Below are 16,842 nucleotides of genomic sequence, written 5' to 3' on the forward strand. Positions count from 1 at the left end.
TTTAGAAAAATTGCCGGAAAGGCTGAATTACTGTGTTGCTTGTCACTCTAACTTTCTCCTTCAATTCTGAAGTAAATTAGTTTTTCTAAGTGAAGGTTAGAGATATTGTTAAGAACTCAGTAAGGGAGAATTATTCTGTTGCTTAGCACCAGGTGTTCATCTTTCATTCTGATTCACTATTCACTTTGAAGCAGCATTTTTACTTTATTTTTTTTTAGTGCTGTGGGCTCTGTCCCATGGTGCAGGTTTTCATGTCTTCTGAATGTTACCAGCTTGATACAAGTAATTGTTGCCTTCTGTTCTGCCACAACGACAGAAGGAAAATGAGCACGGACTCCTGAATTTCTAGGGGCAAAGGCAGGTCTCCGGACTCCCAAGAACAACTGCTTAGTCTATATAGCTAGAGGCAACCTGGCTAGGCTCTGTCTGAAAAGGAGTCCTTTAAATTAAGGTAAGGAACTTTATTCAGGGCAGTTTATGCTCTAGCTGTTCTTCAGCAGCCTCTTACTAATTTAGAGTTTCCTTTTGTTTTCCATTAGGAAAACTTCAGGGAGCTGAGAGTCTAAAGATCAGTCCATGTTTATTGAGTTCTCACCGCATGAATGGACCGTTTCCGGTCCTCTGGGTAGTTTTTAGAGAACATAAAAATGCAGGTCTCCTGTAGAGCCTTAATCAGAGGCCGGGGATAATGACCAAGCGGTGTCTAATGTCCTCAATGACTCCCCAAGGAGTCCTCAAATTCTTTAGCCTGCCCCTTTTCCCCTACACATGCCAAGAGCCCCAGCTAAGTTGGTCTGCTGATCATTCGTGGAAAACAGATACCTTGGAATTGCTGCCTGTACAGCTCACCTGGGGTATTTCTTTGTACCTGTACCTGTGGAAAGCTCAACTTTTTCTCCAGCTTCCAATGAAGACTCTTCTTCCTTCGGAAGCCTTTCTTCCCTAATTCTCATATGCATCAACGGAACGGAACCACTGTCCCCTGGCTGCACGCGTCCGCAGAATGCTCAGTTTGTACCATTCTTATTATACACGTGGCACATGCCAAGAGTATAGTTCTGTGTGGAGATGATTTGGTGTTTTCCTGTGTTCCTTGAAAGCCAAATCTTACATAAAAATATTTTAAGTCATTTATTTCTGTAATATAACCACATTCCAGAAAAGTTGGAAAGAAAGTAAATAACCTTTAGTCCCATCACATATAATTTTCTTAAATATCCTTTCATTCTTTTTCCTTGTGCTTTAATGATACGACACACGTGATTTTGCCTTTCTATACATTATTATAGTACTGCTAACCATCAGTTGTTATGACCATGTAATAAGCATTCTAGTAGCTAAACCATAATATGGTTAATCTCCAACCCCCCGCCCCATTGTTTAAACAAGTTAAGTGACTTGTCTGGGAGTACACGCCCAGTAATTGAGAAGTGAATCATGGTGTCTGTCTGTCCATCATTGCTCTGGGCTCCTGCACCAGCCTCAGAGCACATGCATCTTTTAGTCTTTTGAATGTTGGTACAGGATCACTATTTTTATAAAGATTCCTTAAGAAGTGTGGAGCACATTTTGGTTTTTCATCAAGAATAATGACAGATTTTCAAATTCTAATGCATAAAAGGTTTATTTTGGTTTGTGCCCACCTAGGGACACCAAAAAAAAAGAGGTTAATTTTCACAAATGATTCATTACTCAACAATTTCAAATATCTGAGGTTTTTTTTAAAAGAGGAAAATAACTAATTTAAAACCTTAATATTTTAAATTTTATTATTTATTTTAAAATGTTAATTATGTTGCTATATCCATCCTCAGTTTTGTTAGTAACTAAGGTTTTAAGAAGCAGAGGCGGTTCACTTGAATTAACCAAGTGTTCAGCCATGTCTGTACCCTGTGAAGAAGACTGAGTGGCAGTCTTGTGCTGTTCTGCACTCTTGTGTGCACATGTGACATACAATAACATGAACAGACAAAGTGTCTTGATTATTAAACCAATGGGGAACCAATTTCTCAGTAATGAAATAGAATGTGTTTCCGGAAAAACTTTCCTAAGTGTTATAAAATGACATTGCCTTCAATTATAGAGGTTCGTGGCAATGTACCTATTAGGTTTCCATATGTATGGAGCAAAAATTTGTCTATATGCTGAGAAGAAGGAAGATTTTAAACAAAAGTACGAAGTCATTATGGTCAATACTCAAAGCATTCTCTTTCTGTGCCAAATTCCTTCTGGGTGATCCCCCTTCCCTCCATGCCCTTTACATCTCACATGCGTGCTCGCGTGTGCACGCGCGCGCGCACACACACACACACACACACACACTCACTCTTACTTTAGGTATCAGTGCAGGGGGACGATTATTCACTGATTTATTAACCATTTACACATCACTATGGAATTTCTGTCAGTGGGTCACTTTACATTGGCAAAGTGTTACTTAGAATTTAAGGACAATTCCATATTCTTAACCTCCTGGGATATATGTATATTTCTTCTGTAGTATTCCTACACCTGGCAATGAGGTCCCTGACAATGAATTGTGTCCACGGAATGTATCTTTTTGGTTTATAGACATTTCTTATTTATGGTGTGCATTTGATGAACAAATACCAAACAGGAAAAAGCATACAGAAAAGCTGGTGTATTGTCAGATCCAGTGAGCATTGAACTGAACTGAGTCAGAATTTTAAATTATTCATCAGTCTGTCTCCTCAGCAATATAATTAGATTGTAGGTCTATCTGTTACTTCAGAAGTAACATTACTTATTTATTAAGTATTACTAAGTATTACTGCCTCTTAACCTCAACTTTCAGGGGAGAGCTTTTCCTCTTTCTTGACATCTTTTCTGTTCATAGCCTCCCTCTCATCCTGGTGGATGAAGTCTTTCTTTTCCTTTGCAGTTGCCACCTCCTTCCTCCTGGGTCTTTCATCATCAGCAGCTTGGTCACATCATTTATATATATATATAATATTCTTTGACTGCATTCCCCTTCAGTTATGAAACTATCTCTTTCCTTCCTTTCTCTGCCAAAATCTTCACAAGAATCATTTATACTCGCTCACTGCCTCTGCTTTCTTACTCCCTACAGTTAAGCCTTTGGCCCCTCGAGTTCCTGAAATTGCCCTCCTGCCCGCCACCTCGATGCCTTTTCTTAGCTCTTTTGTTCTTTTATCCCCCAGTGACATCTACCTCTTTCTTTCTCTTTTACCCTTCCTCCCTCCCTCCCTCTCTTGTCCCTATAAAATTGAACCATTGTGACCACCATTCTAAGTCTCCCTCAAACTCTGCCGTTTTTATTTCTGGGGCATTGGCTCGATGGTTGGTCTGGGAAACTTTGCAAGGTCTTTCCATAGCCTGAGAGTTCTGTGCCTTTTGCTTTTCCTCCTGTCCCTGCTCTATGATCTACATTTTTCTCCCTAAGTCAGAGAACACTAACTTGTATGACCCCACATGACTTTTATGCTTGGCTTGCAGCGTGGTTCTGTTTTATTTAGTTGTAAAGATAGAAAAGTCAGATTTTACACAGGCCTAAATTCCCACCTTTCCTTTAAAAACAAACAAAAATCAATGGATACTGGCAAGCAGCTGCCCCCTGAGAGAGGGCAGACACCCCTGAGTTCACCATGGTGTCCACCACTCCCTGTTGGTCTCTCTCTTGCCTTCTTCAGTCACTGACCTCCCCTGCTCAAGCTCTGCTGACACGAAATTTGCACCTCCTTTCCTTTATGTTAGAAAGCCATGGTGCTGTTTCCTGGGTCCTCTTTTTCTCAGGGGGCTGTTTCTCTGTTTCCCCCACCCATTACTACGGCGAGCTTACAATAGTCACACAACGTTTGGATGAGTGAAAGGCTCCATTGGGTTTGATTCAGAGTAATTTTGTTTGGGGTTGAGAAGAGTTATTTGTATTTTACGTAGGCATAAAACCTGACAGATCATTAAGTCCAACTTCATGTTACATATGATAATTGTGAGACACACAAGATAATGTGACTTACCCAAGGCAACAGAGCAAAGGAAGGGCTGGCTGGCACCCCTCAGTGAGTAGTGTGAATAGCTTCCATTCACCTAGCCCCGTGGCCGGCAAACCGCAGCTCGCGAGCCACATGCGGCTCTTTGGCCCCTTCAGTGTGGCTCTTCCATAAAATACCACATGCGGGCGTGCACATACAGTGCGATTGAAACTTCGTGGCCCAGGCGCAGAAGTCGGTATTTTGTGGAAGAGCCGGTATTTTGTGGAAGAGCCACACTCAAGGGGCCAAAGAGCCGCATGTGGCTCGCGAGCCAGTTTGCAGGCCACTGACCTAGCCCTTTCAGCTGTTCTCACTTCTGCTTGGAGTATGCAGAACTGATACCACCTTCCCCATTGTGTACAGCCGAGGAAACGGAAGCCACCGAATTTAAATGGTTCGCCCCCTATTGCTCAGCCAGTGCAGGCAGAGACCTGACTCCAGTCTAGACCTTTCGAGTTCCAAGCTTTTCCTGTGGTCTTTCTGTGGCAGCTCTTTATTCAGCTCTCTAAGCTAAAGTTCTTTTTAGGCTGTCCATGAAACGCACCCTCCCATCGTCCCTTACATTTCAAAGTCAGAAACTTGGGGGTTGGGGGGTGGGGGGCGACACATTCTGGCATTATCTGGAGCTGATGAGGACACGGGGGCTGATCTAGTCCAACTAGTCCAGGAATGTTTCCCACTATCTTCCCACTATCTCAGTCCTCCCACCCAAGCCCACATATTTATTTATTTATTTATTAATAAATAAATTTATTTTTTAACAGCCCAGGGCCAACTGAGGAGATGTTTCCTCTTCCTTATCTAGTAGGGCAGGGAGAAGGTTACTTTGAAAATCTTTTCCCTGGGCAGGATGTCCTATGGGGTATGTTGTGGGCCTGTGCTCCTCACTGCCCTATTGCGAAAGGAGTGACCTTGTTGGCATTGCTAGTGAGATGTTTCAGGGCTCAGGAGGCTTCAGAAATGTGGGCCCTGGGAAGTCAGGGGCGTCGATTCAGTCATCCTTTGGTTGATGTAAGAAAGGCCTAAACCTGTAGAAAATTTCTTTGCGTTTATGTGAGCCAAACTGACCATTGCAGGGAAGCAAAATCTCAATGGATTGAGGAAGTGCTCTAGAGAATGGCAGTTTTGCAGCTTATTTTATACATTAGAATCGAAGGAGGAGACATAGGAGGGTTGCATGAAATTCACTGGTGGTAGACTAGTGAGTAGGAGAAAGCAAAGCAGGGAAGTCTCTGGGACTGGGTAAAGAGTAAAGAGTAAAGCAGAGAGGTACTTCTTTTACATCGGTGGGTAAGGATAGTTAATAATTAACATTTACAGCACACAGAGATGGTTCTCAGGGAACAAGATCGTAATGAGGGGCTGTGTTCTTCTGCCCTAGTGTGAAGTTGCACCCGGAGGGGTCCAGAAAAAGGGGATTGCTCTGACACTCCAAGGGTGTGTTATTGTAAATGCAGAAAGGCAATCAACAGACTCACTTAGGGTAAAGCTTGACCTTTGTCAAGGAAGTTACAGGCCTAGGTTGTGACTACCCACCATGCCCTGCTTTTAGTTAGGAATTTTCATCCTAGGTGGTTATTTTCGGCCTCTTGAGTTTGTAGGGCCTTCCATGGAGGCCTCCCTGAGCTTGTCAGGTTTAGTATGTGGCCCCTTTTTGTCCACACTGTGTGTTCACCAGATCGTTGTGCTTAGTGGGCCTCTGTATCTGGCCACCTTGGGTGCAGCTCCACTCCCGCCTCGAGCTCCTGAGGTATCGATCTGTGCTGTCCGATATGTAGGGCCATCAAGCACTTGCAATGTGCCTGGTCCAGATTGAGATGTGATGTAAGGATGCAGTGCACACTGGGCTGCAAAAACTCGATACCAAAAAAAAAAAAAAAAAGAATGTGACTGTCTGAATAATGATTACATGGTGAAGTGGTAATATCTGGATATGCTGGGTTAAATAAAATACATTATGAAAATTCATTTTACCTGTTTCTTTTTATCTTTGAAAAACGTGGCTATTAGAAAACTTAAAACTATGCATGTGACTCATATTACACTCCAACTGGACAGGGCTGGTCTGGGAGGCAGCCCTTTCTTCCCTTGTTAGTGTTAAGACACCAACATTTTTATTCATTCAACAAGTGTTTGCAGAGGCCTAAATGGAGTTGCTACCTGAGGGAGGCTTTTGGATCTATTTAAAAAGACTCCTGAGTAATCCCATCAGTCTCTCTAATTATTCCTCTTCTGTGGGGGGAGTCTTGTATTATACATGAAGACTGAGCTTGCTTTTGTACTTAGGTCATCCCCAAACAAAAACCTTGTTACCTAAATTGTGGGAAGAATAGACGACTGAAGGAAATACGAATTCCCCATTGCCATTATGTAAAACACATTTTGCAAAGGATTATAACGTGAGGCAAAGTATTCTCATGTCTTTTAGGAGGAGGTCAGTGCATGGATTTCTGTCCCACAGTTCTTCACAGTGTCTGCTTCTGGGGAGGGCACGCGGGGCCTGGCCGTGCGGCAGAATGCTGAAGCGCTCCACCACTTCTCTCTTTTCTTTTTTTAAAAAATATTTTTATTGATTTCAGAGAGGAAAGGAGAGGAGAGATAGAAACATCAATGATGGGAGAGAATCATTGATTGGCTGCACGCCCCCCACATTGAACCCACAACCTGGTTATGTGTCCTGACCAGGAATCAAAACCGTGTCCTCTTGGTTCACAGGTCGATGCTCAACCACTGAGCCATGCTGTGGCTTTTTAAAATTAAATTTATTGTGGTAACATTGGTTAATAACATTATATAAAATTCAGGCAGATAATTTTAGACTTCAACATTTAAACATGGCTTTATGAAGGTGGAATTTGGGGAAGATGGACCGTTAGCTAAGTGGTGATGGCACCGCCACTGAGCCAGGTGGGAAAGCAAAGTGCTAGCCCCACCTGATTCTTTACACAAAACCAATGCTTCACAGGGTCAATTATTGAGATATAAAAAGAAAGCAAAGCAAAGGAAGGAAGAAGGAAGGGAAATACCAGAAAAAACATGTTTTCTTTTTAAAAATAATTATGGCATAAGACTTTTAAAGCATGATGTTAAATTGAGATGCCATAATGGAAAAAGATTGATAAATTTGGCTCATAATATAAAACTGTATGTATAGCCACATATATCAAATTAAAATACAAATTGAAACAATATTTTTACTTTGATGGATGTATCTCTATATATAAAAAGCCAGCATGCTGCTCTGTTAAGATTAGTGGAGTAGGTGGATATTTAACAGCATCTATATAGAAAATACCTGGAAGCATATATTATATTTATAATACGTTTTTTCAAATCCTTATTTGCCTTTTATTGAAAAACTGTTAGGTTCTGGGAACTCTAGTGTATTGTATTCGCTAGTGTTCAAAAACTAGAGTCTGATTCATCTCTAAAGCATCATATAAAATAGTCAATATTCAAGTTAGTTCACATTAAATTCTTTGTTCTCTTTTTGAAAAATTTAAGTCCCAAATGTTAAAAAGGCCATATTCTCTTTAGCAAAGAGGACAACCACATACACAAAAAATTATTTTGGTATTTCTTAAGCTGCCTTGTGGTTGTCATTATTTTGTAAGTATCTTCTTTTTAATGTTTATATGTACTTTTGATAATCTCAAAGATGAGTTCTTTCTCAATTTTAAAGTTTGCCAAGTTCTAAGATCAACAAATCCAGCTTGACCATGCTTTTCGCACCTGTGTGCTGAATTTTACCTTGTATCCAACCTAAGTCTTATCGGATATCCCTTACCAAGTGTTTGGAAGGAGGTATATTAGTGTATACATTTATTCTGCAGGTGATGAGTGCACTCCTAAACTAAACGTCGTGGCTAGATAAATGTCATGGGAAGTCTATGCTACTGAGCTCAAACATTCACAAATGAATTTGATCAAAATCCCTTAAAAGCTGTGAGGTCCCTGCTTTCCTGCTGTTACTCCAGGTTAAGTCACACTTACAACATAAGCCTCTTTAAGTTTCTGCCTGATTTACTTGATGCCTCTACCAAATAGACCTCACTTTATGATTTTCTTTGTAACTTGTAAGGCAGCAAATACTGTCCTTAATACTAACCTCTGCTGCTTTAGAAGAACTCTAAAGTAATTTTGAAATATGACAACATTCTGCTAACAAATATTAACATCCATGTGTGAAAATGAAATGCAGGAAAAATATATGAGGCTATCTATTTAGAGGGATGATGATTGCTATCTGTTTAAAGTGAGATCATTATCCTTGGGGGGTGGGGGGGAGACAAAAGATCACTGGCTCCAACTTCCTTAGTTCATAGCTGAGGAAGCTGCCATCAAGAGCAGTCACAGTTAATGGCTGTGCTGGGACTATAACTGTGGTCTTCTGCCTGCAGTTTGCTAGTTGCATCACACTGTGTATCCACCTGCATATACATGTTTGTGCACATAGACTGTGTTTTTCTAAACATGCCAACCCTATGGCCCAGCAGTTCCACTTCTGAACATATACTCAATATCCACCAAAAGACGTGAACTAGATCATTCATGGCAGCATTGCTGTTAATGGGCAAAATCTAAAGAGGGAAGGAGGGAGGGAGGGAGGGAGGGAGGTAAAGAGGGAAGGAAGGAAGGAAGGAAGGAAGGAAGGAAGGAAGGAAGGAAGGAAGGAAGGAAAAAAAATGGGAAGGGGAAGGGAAAGAAGAAGGAAGGAGAGAAGAAAGGAGGGGAGGGAAGGGGAAACCAAATATAAATCAACAGTAGGATGGATAAACTATGGCATATCCACACAATGAAATATTACACAGCAGTTAAAAAGAATGACTGATTCATGGAGCAATATGGATAAACCTGGGCTGGGGAAGTGGGGGTGAGGAGGGAGCATGTTGTTGAGTGAAAGAAGCGAGATATAGGAAATTATGGAGCGCACTTGTGTTCTATTCATATGTCTGCTTATAAACTCCTTAAGGTCAGGGACCATTTCTCTGCGTCTGTAGATCCCCAGCACCTAGCACAGTATCTGGCACATAGCAGGTGCTCAAAGTGTAGTTGTTGTAATGGAAAGTATAGGATATAGAAAAAGGCACGTGCAAGTTTTTTTCTATTGAGAGAAGCAGTAGGAAATGGAGGGAACAGTAATTAATTCTCAGAAGTTTTTTTAAAAAATATATTTTATTGATTTTTTTACAGAGAGGAAGGGAGAGGGATAGAGAGTTAGAAACATCAATGGGAGAGAAACATCGATCAGCTGCCTCCTGCACACCCATTACTGGGGATGTGCCCACAACCAAGGTACATGCCCTTGACTGGAATCGAACCTGGGACCCTTCAGTCTGCAGGCTGACGCTCTATCCACTGAGCCAAACCGGTCAGGGCATAATTCTCAGAAGTTTTTATGAGAGCACAGCATATGGAAACCTGAAATATTAGCACAGTATTAACTGTAACTGACACTTGGCTAGGTATGACCATAACTAGACTCTGGTAATATCTCAGACCTTTTCAATACCGACACTGCTATTGGAGCCTATGGTTTGACTCAGAATGAATTCAACCATGATACCAAGCATATGCAATAGTTTTCTCTAGTCTTATTTGTGGCCTCGATGAGGAGGAAGTTGACTCAGTCCCTTTCCTATTTCTATTCAGTGCAACAGAAGTGCCGTTGAGCTAATCAGTGGATTTTAGTACATTGATTAGGTCATGCTTTTGCAGATTCGTGCCTTGGGGACTAAATGAGCTTACACTGGAAGAAAGCTTTCTCTGACTCCTTGTCCTCTGGCATTGGCGGGTGACTGGCCTTCTCTCTGAGGTGACAAGTTTGGGATGAGGGGAATGGAGTAGCTCTTTTGTCTGCTTGGATTTCAGACTCCTCCTTCCCAACTTGTGTAGGAGTAAGGACCCAACCACCACATGGTTTGCTGAGGTTTATTAGCACTCCACATCAAGGTTTGGGCAATTCCCACCACAAAAAATAAGACATTGCATTGCTTCTTTGAGGTATTTGATTGTCTTGGAGACCACCCAGAAAGTGAGATGGCTAAACTAAGGTGGGATTGGTAAATTCTGGATCTCTTGGTCAAATGCCATTGTAATGCTATTGTAAGACTACCCTTTAAAAGTACCTCACTTCTTCATCCCTAAACATGTAGCACAATGAGACATGGTTTCTTTCTCCTGCCATGGGTGCCTCAGGCATTGATAGGTGCTACTGTGGCATTTCTGCCTACTGTTCCAGGCTATCACGTGGAAGAAGTCCTGGAAGTCTGAAGAAAGGTTTGCTCATGTTTGAAAAAGATGTGCCCTATTAATTATAGATCAGACAGACCCAATGAATTCGAGTCTTTGGGGGAATCCAGGGACACACTGTTAATCAATTTGCAATCATCTATACAAGCACTGCGTGTTGAGCTGCAGTTAATACAGCTTTGTGAGCAGAGTAAGTTCACTGTTAATTAAACACTGACCAGCAGGATTCCCATTTGGCTAGTAGGACATTCGCATCAACAGGATGAAAGACATGGTCCTAACCATTTAGGTGGGTGAAAAATAGCATTTGGTGATGTTAGTTAATCTAAAGGTCTTTGTGAAGTGCTCAGCAGGCAGTGCGGAGCTGGGAAAAGCGCAGTTACTTTTCCTATTACCTAAATTACCTTTAAAAAGTTTATTTTTTACCTCTGTGTTTCATGAGAGTTAAATTATACTCGGTGTTTTCCCATTATTCTATTATCTAGGTAAGTTATATGCAGCTTGTTTTCACTGAAGCTTTCCTGGAACATATTTTACTTCAGGGAAAACAAAACCCTTAGGTTCTTTCCTTTCTTGCTGGTGTTATCAGCCCAGTGCACAGCTTGCCACCCGTTGGGCCATTACTTCATTCACACACAGGCAACTTGTCAAATACAGTAAGGTCGCTTGCCAACAGGATGTGAATCTCATGTCTTACCCTGTTATGATTTAAAATTTAATAACTGACACGATGATGTGAAAAAATATATATCAAGAGTTTTTACCAACTGTTTTGTGAGGCTCCCCCAAATTTGTATGGAAGTAAATGAGTTAACATCTCTGGTTTCATTCTTCATTGTCTTGCTCATTTTTACCAAGCCCAAAAGTTGCCCCTTGGATGTTCAGTTGTGCTTCCAGCAAACCCCCAGCCATTGCTGGACTATAGCGTCATCAGTTGGACAAACATACCCTTTCTAACTGCTCTTCTCTAAATTTCATCAGTGAACTAAAATAAATCTTCATCTGTTAATGGCAATTTTAAAAATTAAATATTCCAAAGAGTCTTGGAAAAAAATGTTTCTTAACCTTGTCAGTCTTGCTCTTGACTGTTTCTTCTTTATTTAGCATCCCAGTATTGAGAGAAAAAGTATCTCACTTGGAAAAAATATATACCCACTTGCATATGCAAACTTTAAAGTGGTGATGTTAAATTTTAGATGAAAATATGTTGACAGTAACCCTGGCCTGGTGGTGCAGTTGGTTGAAGCATGTACACCAAATGACTTTGGATTCAGTTCCAGGTCAGGACGCATACCTAGGTTTCAGGTTTTATTTCCGATCGGGACACGTATGGGAAGCAACCAATTGATGTTTCTCTCTCATATCAGTATTTCTCTCTCTCTCTCTCTCACAAATCAATAATGTATCCTCGGGTGAGGATTTAAAAAAAGCATGTTGAAAATAAATGTCAGTGAGTCCTTGAGAATTGCCTAACTCGTACTAATTTGTTGGTTTGCAGTTTAACTCGGCCGCTAAGCAGCTGATAGAATGGGATAAGCCTCCGGGGCCAGGAGCTGATGCTGGAGAAGGCACCTCGGCAGCAGCTCAGGGCAGCACTGCCTCAAAGCACTCCGACACCAAGAAGAACACCAAAAAGCGGCACTCCTTCACGTCCCTCACCATGGCCAACAAATCCTCCCAGGCGTCCCAGAACCGCCACTCCATGGAGATCAGCCCCCCTGTCCTCATCAGCTCCAGCAACCCCACGGCCGCCGCGCGGATCAGCGAGCTGTCCGGGCTCTCCTGCAGCGCCCCTTCTCAGGTGGGTCACCCAAAAGGCAGGAAAAGAGGTCGGCCACAAAGTGATCTAGTCACGAACCAGTTTGTTCACCAGCCGAAAGATCTTGTTTATTGTTGCCTTCGGAAGGTAGTAGCTCTCCTGGGGAGCAAAGCCTTTCTTGTTCTGCAGGTGGAAAAATGGAGAAGGGAGAAATGACTTGAGCATAGTCACCCAGAGCTACACAGGCATTTTCAAAGGAAAGATCTGAAATTATAAGATGAATTAAATAATACTTATCAGTCTCACTAAGCACTCAGTTTTACAGAAAGCTATTTCAGGAGTTCTTGCCAACTAAAACTTTTATCTCCATCCAAACTGAAGATGCTGTGGTCGAAACTCATGAAGTTTGCAGTTGCCTACATCTGTGTGACTTACCTTGGTATTTGGGCTTCTTAGTCAGAGTTCCAGAAAAAGGACATAAAGAAACATTTAATTTAAGTTAGAAATTGGCCTAGCATTTTTTAAAAGCTCATTAATTCATCAAGACTTTGGACTGTGTTAAAAAATAGCTACATATTATTCTTGTGTTAATAAAAAGGCTCAAGATGATGGGGAACATTGGTTTAATCATTTGACAAACCTTTACTGGGTGCCTTATTGTAGAGCCTTCATGGAACTGCGTCTACCAAACAAAATAAGATGTAGGACTTTCCTGTTCTAGGCTTAATTCTGGACTGCAACGTGAGCCTCGCTGTGCCCTGCTGTAGTCATCCAGTTAGGTGATAGCTGTATTCTCTTCAACCCAAAGTCCAGAGAGCCTAGTCCAAAGTGGCCTGCCACAAGTGGGAGGAATTTCTTTCAAAGCTCATGTTTTATTTTAAAAATTTATACAGATTTTATATTCTACTCTATAGTATTTATAGCTGTGATTTTAAAAAAAAAAACATAAAAATAAATTATTTTTCCTTAAAGGGAAAAAGGAGAGAGAGAGATTGTGGGATTGTGTTTTGTTGTGTTTTAGGCAGTAGGGCCATGAAACTTTTGATCTTATGAGGGAAATAGGACACACACACACACACACACACACACACAGGACTAGAACATGAGGGTGATGAAGGCAGAGGTCTTTGTTTTATTCGCTGATATATATTCCAAATGGCAGACATACAATAAGCACTCAATAATTACACACACACACAAACACAGACACACACACACACACACACACACACACACACACACACAGGACTAGAACATGAGGGTGATGAGGGCAGAGGTCTTTGTTTTGTTCACTGATACATCCCAAATGGCAGACATACAATAAGCACCAGTAACTATTTGTTGAATGAACGGGTCACTTGAATAATGGGTAGAGAGGAGCACCATGCTGTTTTACATGTAACTAGCTGTCTGAATGATAGACTAAATCAGAGCACCAAGTACCAAGTGAGGTTCCTCTGGAGAGAGTCCAAACTGATGATTTTGAATGAGGTTCTGAGGGAGGAGGCTAGTCAAGGTGGCCATTCACTAAAAGAAAAGAGAATCATTTGAGTGTGTTTCTTTATGTGTGACCTAGCAACATTTTCACAGTGATGTTTTCTTGAAATAAAAGATAAGTGTTCGCTAAGTATAATGGCAGCTCACAGTGGGAATTGCTTTAAAAGAATAGACAGTCATCCTGGCAGTAGAGAAAATTAGAAGAGAAAGGAAGATAATACAGCGTTTATATGTTTGCTAGCGAACACGGCTGTTGGGTGTGAGCTTCCCTGACGCTGCCACACTAGAGCTGGGAACGGAGACGATCAAGATGGAGCGACTGTTGTTTTGGTTTGAGTAGCTTAGGAAACAAGGCTGGTTCTCTGTTCTGTGAAAGCAGTTTCCCCTTCAACCATGCCCCACTCCTCCCATGTTCCAATTCCTCCTGTTTTCAGTCGTAGCCTGTTGCCTGGGGAGAAGTTCTGCCTCGAAGAGGATGGGAGGTGTTTGAAGTGCTGCCTGGTTCCTCCCGCCTGGGTTTACAGAAAACACTCCTTGTCTGGGTGCTGTGTACATGGGAGGGAACCACAGTCCACAGCAGAGCGATGAGCACGTGTAGCATGTGTGGCCAGCAAACACTCTCCTGCCATGGAGATGAGTGGAGATGGGAAGACGGCGCTTGGGAGGCCATTTAAAGTAGGGCTCTCCTTCTCTTCTCCCCAGAAAAGACCTCTCAGTAGAGTTGACTGAGGCCTGTGGCTGAATATGTCTCCTGCTATTGGCCTGATACTTCTGTCTTGCTTTTCCTTAGTTAGGTTTGGTTTCATTTATTTAAAAACCCAAGGCAAGGGGCCTAAAGAAGTGAGTGTTGTTATCTCACCCAAGTGAGATCCACCTAGAGGTAGTTCGGTGCTGGTGCGATGGGGCCTTCCAGCTCACCTTTCACCACGTGGTTAGGGGTTAGGTCCTTGTCCTTCTGTTTCTGGGTGGCAAATTCCAAATTCCAGGCAACAGGATGGGCAGTGAACCAAAGAAAGGAGCAAAGGGCTCACTTCCTATTTTACGTGGTGACTAATGAGTGAAGGCTGAACTTTCCAGTATGTAAGTTGACAGATTGTGTATCGGTCCCACTGTCCAGGTGGGTCATCAGAACAGACGTGCACAGATGTCTGTGACTAACACCTGTAAAAGCATGTGATGCTGCAAGCAACCCAGACATTTTGTCTGCTCCTCTAGCCGCACCCATGGTACTTTTTGGCCTCTGCCAGCTGGAGGAGTGATTCATAAGAGTGAGAGTTTTTGCGGCATGTCTACCAGTATATTGCCAGTGGCTTCGGGGGAGGCAAGAAAATTCACCCATTCATTTCCATTTGCTCCCCCCACCTCTTTCCTCTCTGCACAGCCCTTTCCAGTAGGGAGACTAATCTGCAGTTTCATGAGCAAAGGATGAGCACAGCGTCAAGTCAGGTTGTCCCCACGCGGGGCATTTATTCTGGACACGCACACCCTCAGCCACTTTTCTTCTGCTTTGAGTCATTCTTTGGTGACCATTCCCTCTTCCTTTGCTCCAGTGCTAGGATGCTGAACTGAGGCTGGCAAGACTCTCGAATTCGGTGCTTCACTCCTACGTTTGCTGCCAGAGACCTTAGGGAACCTCTGTCCAGCTCGTCACGGGGGTCCAGACACCTGAAGTGCCTTACTTGTCCTAGGTCATGAGTTTATTAGCAGCTAATTATCCTGAGTCCCAGTCTGGGGCTTTTAGGGAAAAATTAGTCAATCGTGAGATCTTTTTTAGATATTGGTAGGTCAGGCCCGGGAAGCTGTATTTGGGATGGATTTTCGTCTGCCCTTAAAGGCTCCTGGATTCTGGTGCACACTTTGAAGTGAGCGTCATTGCATTTCCTAAGAAAGACTCCCATCTTCTGTGTGGTGCCCACATGCAGCTGCCCTGGGAGTGTGTATATAAAAAGATTTATTGGATAAAGTAGCGGCAGGCCGTGAGGTTTTAGTCGAAGAATGAAAAACCACTGTGCTTCCGATTACAGATTGATTAGAAATAGACTTTGATTCACAGAAGAGAGAAAATGAGGGTTTGAAGAGAAACGCTTGTTAGTGGCACCCCTGGAATCTGCTTCGGTCAATCAGAATCTGAGCTAACAGGTATCGAGGTGGTTTTAAAAGGACGTGGATTCCATGTACAGATTTATTGGTGAAAATAATTCAATGCTGGGATGCTGATTCTCCGGCCTTAGCAGGGGCTCACCCAGCGGGACACTGAAAGTTCCTTCAAGCCCTCCGGGAACTAACTCATCTTGGGGCTTTTCTTTGTCCTGATAATCTTTCTCTTAATTTATGGGAATTGACGAAAGTATGTTCGGGATTAAGTTTTTATTACAAAAGGCCTAGCATGTTTGGTACAGCATTGTTTCCAGGGGAAGACAAGGTACCAGCAGCCAAGCACATTTCTTTAACCATGTGTACACCATAAGCGTCTATAGATGAAGCAGTGGACCTTTTTTAATTAAGTTCAAAATATCTTGGTAGTTAACTGGTTAATAATAATAGCGGAGGAAAAACCTAGTTTTTGCAGGAGCCCCTGTCCCTAGTTCTGCACCATGGAGTATGCTGTTGCACTCTGCAGTCAGACCTGTGTGCAACTTGACTGAAAGTGATCAAGTAACCAAACACAGGCAATGAACTGACCTGAATAACTCAATTTCTTTCTAGTAAATTAATCTTAGGTAGTATCATGGATAAGACACTGTGAAAACAGTGGATTTGACTTGACATCATTCCCATAAAGGTTTTATCAGGGATTGTCTGCTGTAGGCAGGTCTAGGCAGCTGCATTTTAATTATGTGTCCCCACTGGAAGGTAGAAATCATGAAAGTGATTCTGAAAATAGCAGAACACCTTAAGCGTTTCACATAGATTTAACATATTGCTAGGCAGGTGAGTATTCAGCCACAACCCAATCCATCAGGATCTTGAGGGGAATTGCCAGGAGGCTAGTGGAGCAAAGGCCTGACCATCTGAAAAGCCAGTTGGGTTGGCGGTAGCATCCCAGGTGAGGCAGCGTGCTCCCTTGAAAGGCAGCCGTAGTTGAAATGTGTATGTAAAACATTGCAGTGGCCAGTGTTGATCACGTGACTTTGTAGTGTCTTCCTACAAATTAGGTAAGCAGTAAATTTGGGTTGAATAAAATGAAAGGGATTCTGCTTTCCAAAAATAATAGAAAATACAGATTTTTTTAAAAAATTGTTACTTGCCTTCCCAAGGTTTAGCTGGTATAATCTATTGTATTAAATATAGCCTTTTGCTCAGCTAGCGAGGCTCAGTGGT

The 16,842-nt window shown here is 42.2% G+C and overlaps 1 protein-coding gene across 7 annotated transcripts in view; it reads left to right on the forward strand.

The window, feature by feature from the left end:
* SH3RF1 (SH3 domain containing ring finger 1) overlaps positions 1-16,842 on the forward strand; it is a 168,586-nt gene that overhangs the window by 110,515 nt on the left and 41,229 nt on the right. For all 7 annotated transcript variants that reach the window (XM_059697664.1, XM_059697661.1, XM_059697668.1 and 4 more), the window contains one exon: positions 11,764-12,066. In XM_059697664.1, the coding sequence (XP_059553647.1) occupies positions 11,764-12,066 (303 nt within the window). The remainder of the gene's footprint in view (positions 1-11,763; positions 12,067-16,842) is intronic.

The sequence above is a fragment of the Myotis daubentonii genome, chromosome 5 (genome assembly GCF_963259705.1).
Source record: "Myotis daubentonii chromosome 5, mMyoDau2.1, whole genome shotgun sequence".
In the NCBI taxonomy this organism is placed as follows: domain Eukaryota; kingdom Metazoa; phylum Chordata; class Mammalia; order Chiroptera; family Vespertilionidae; genus Myotis; species Myotis daubentonii.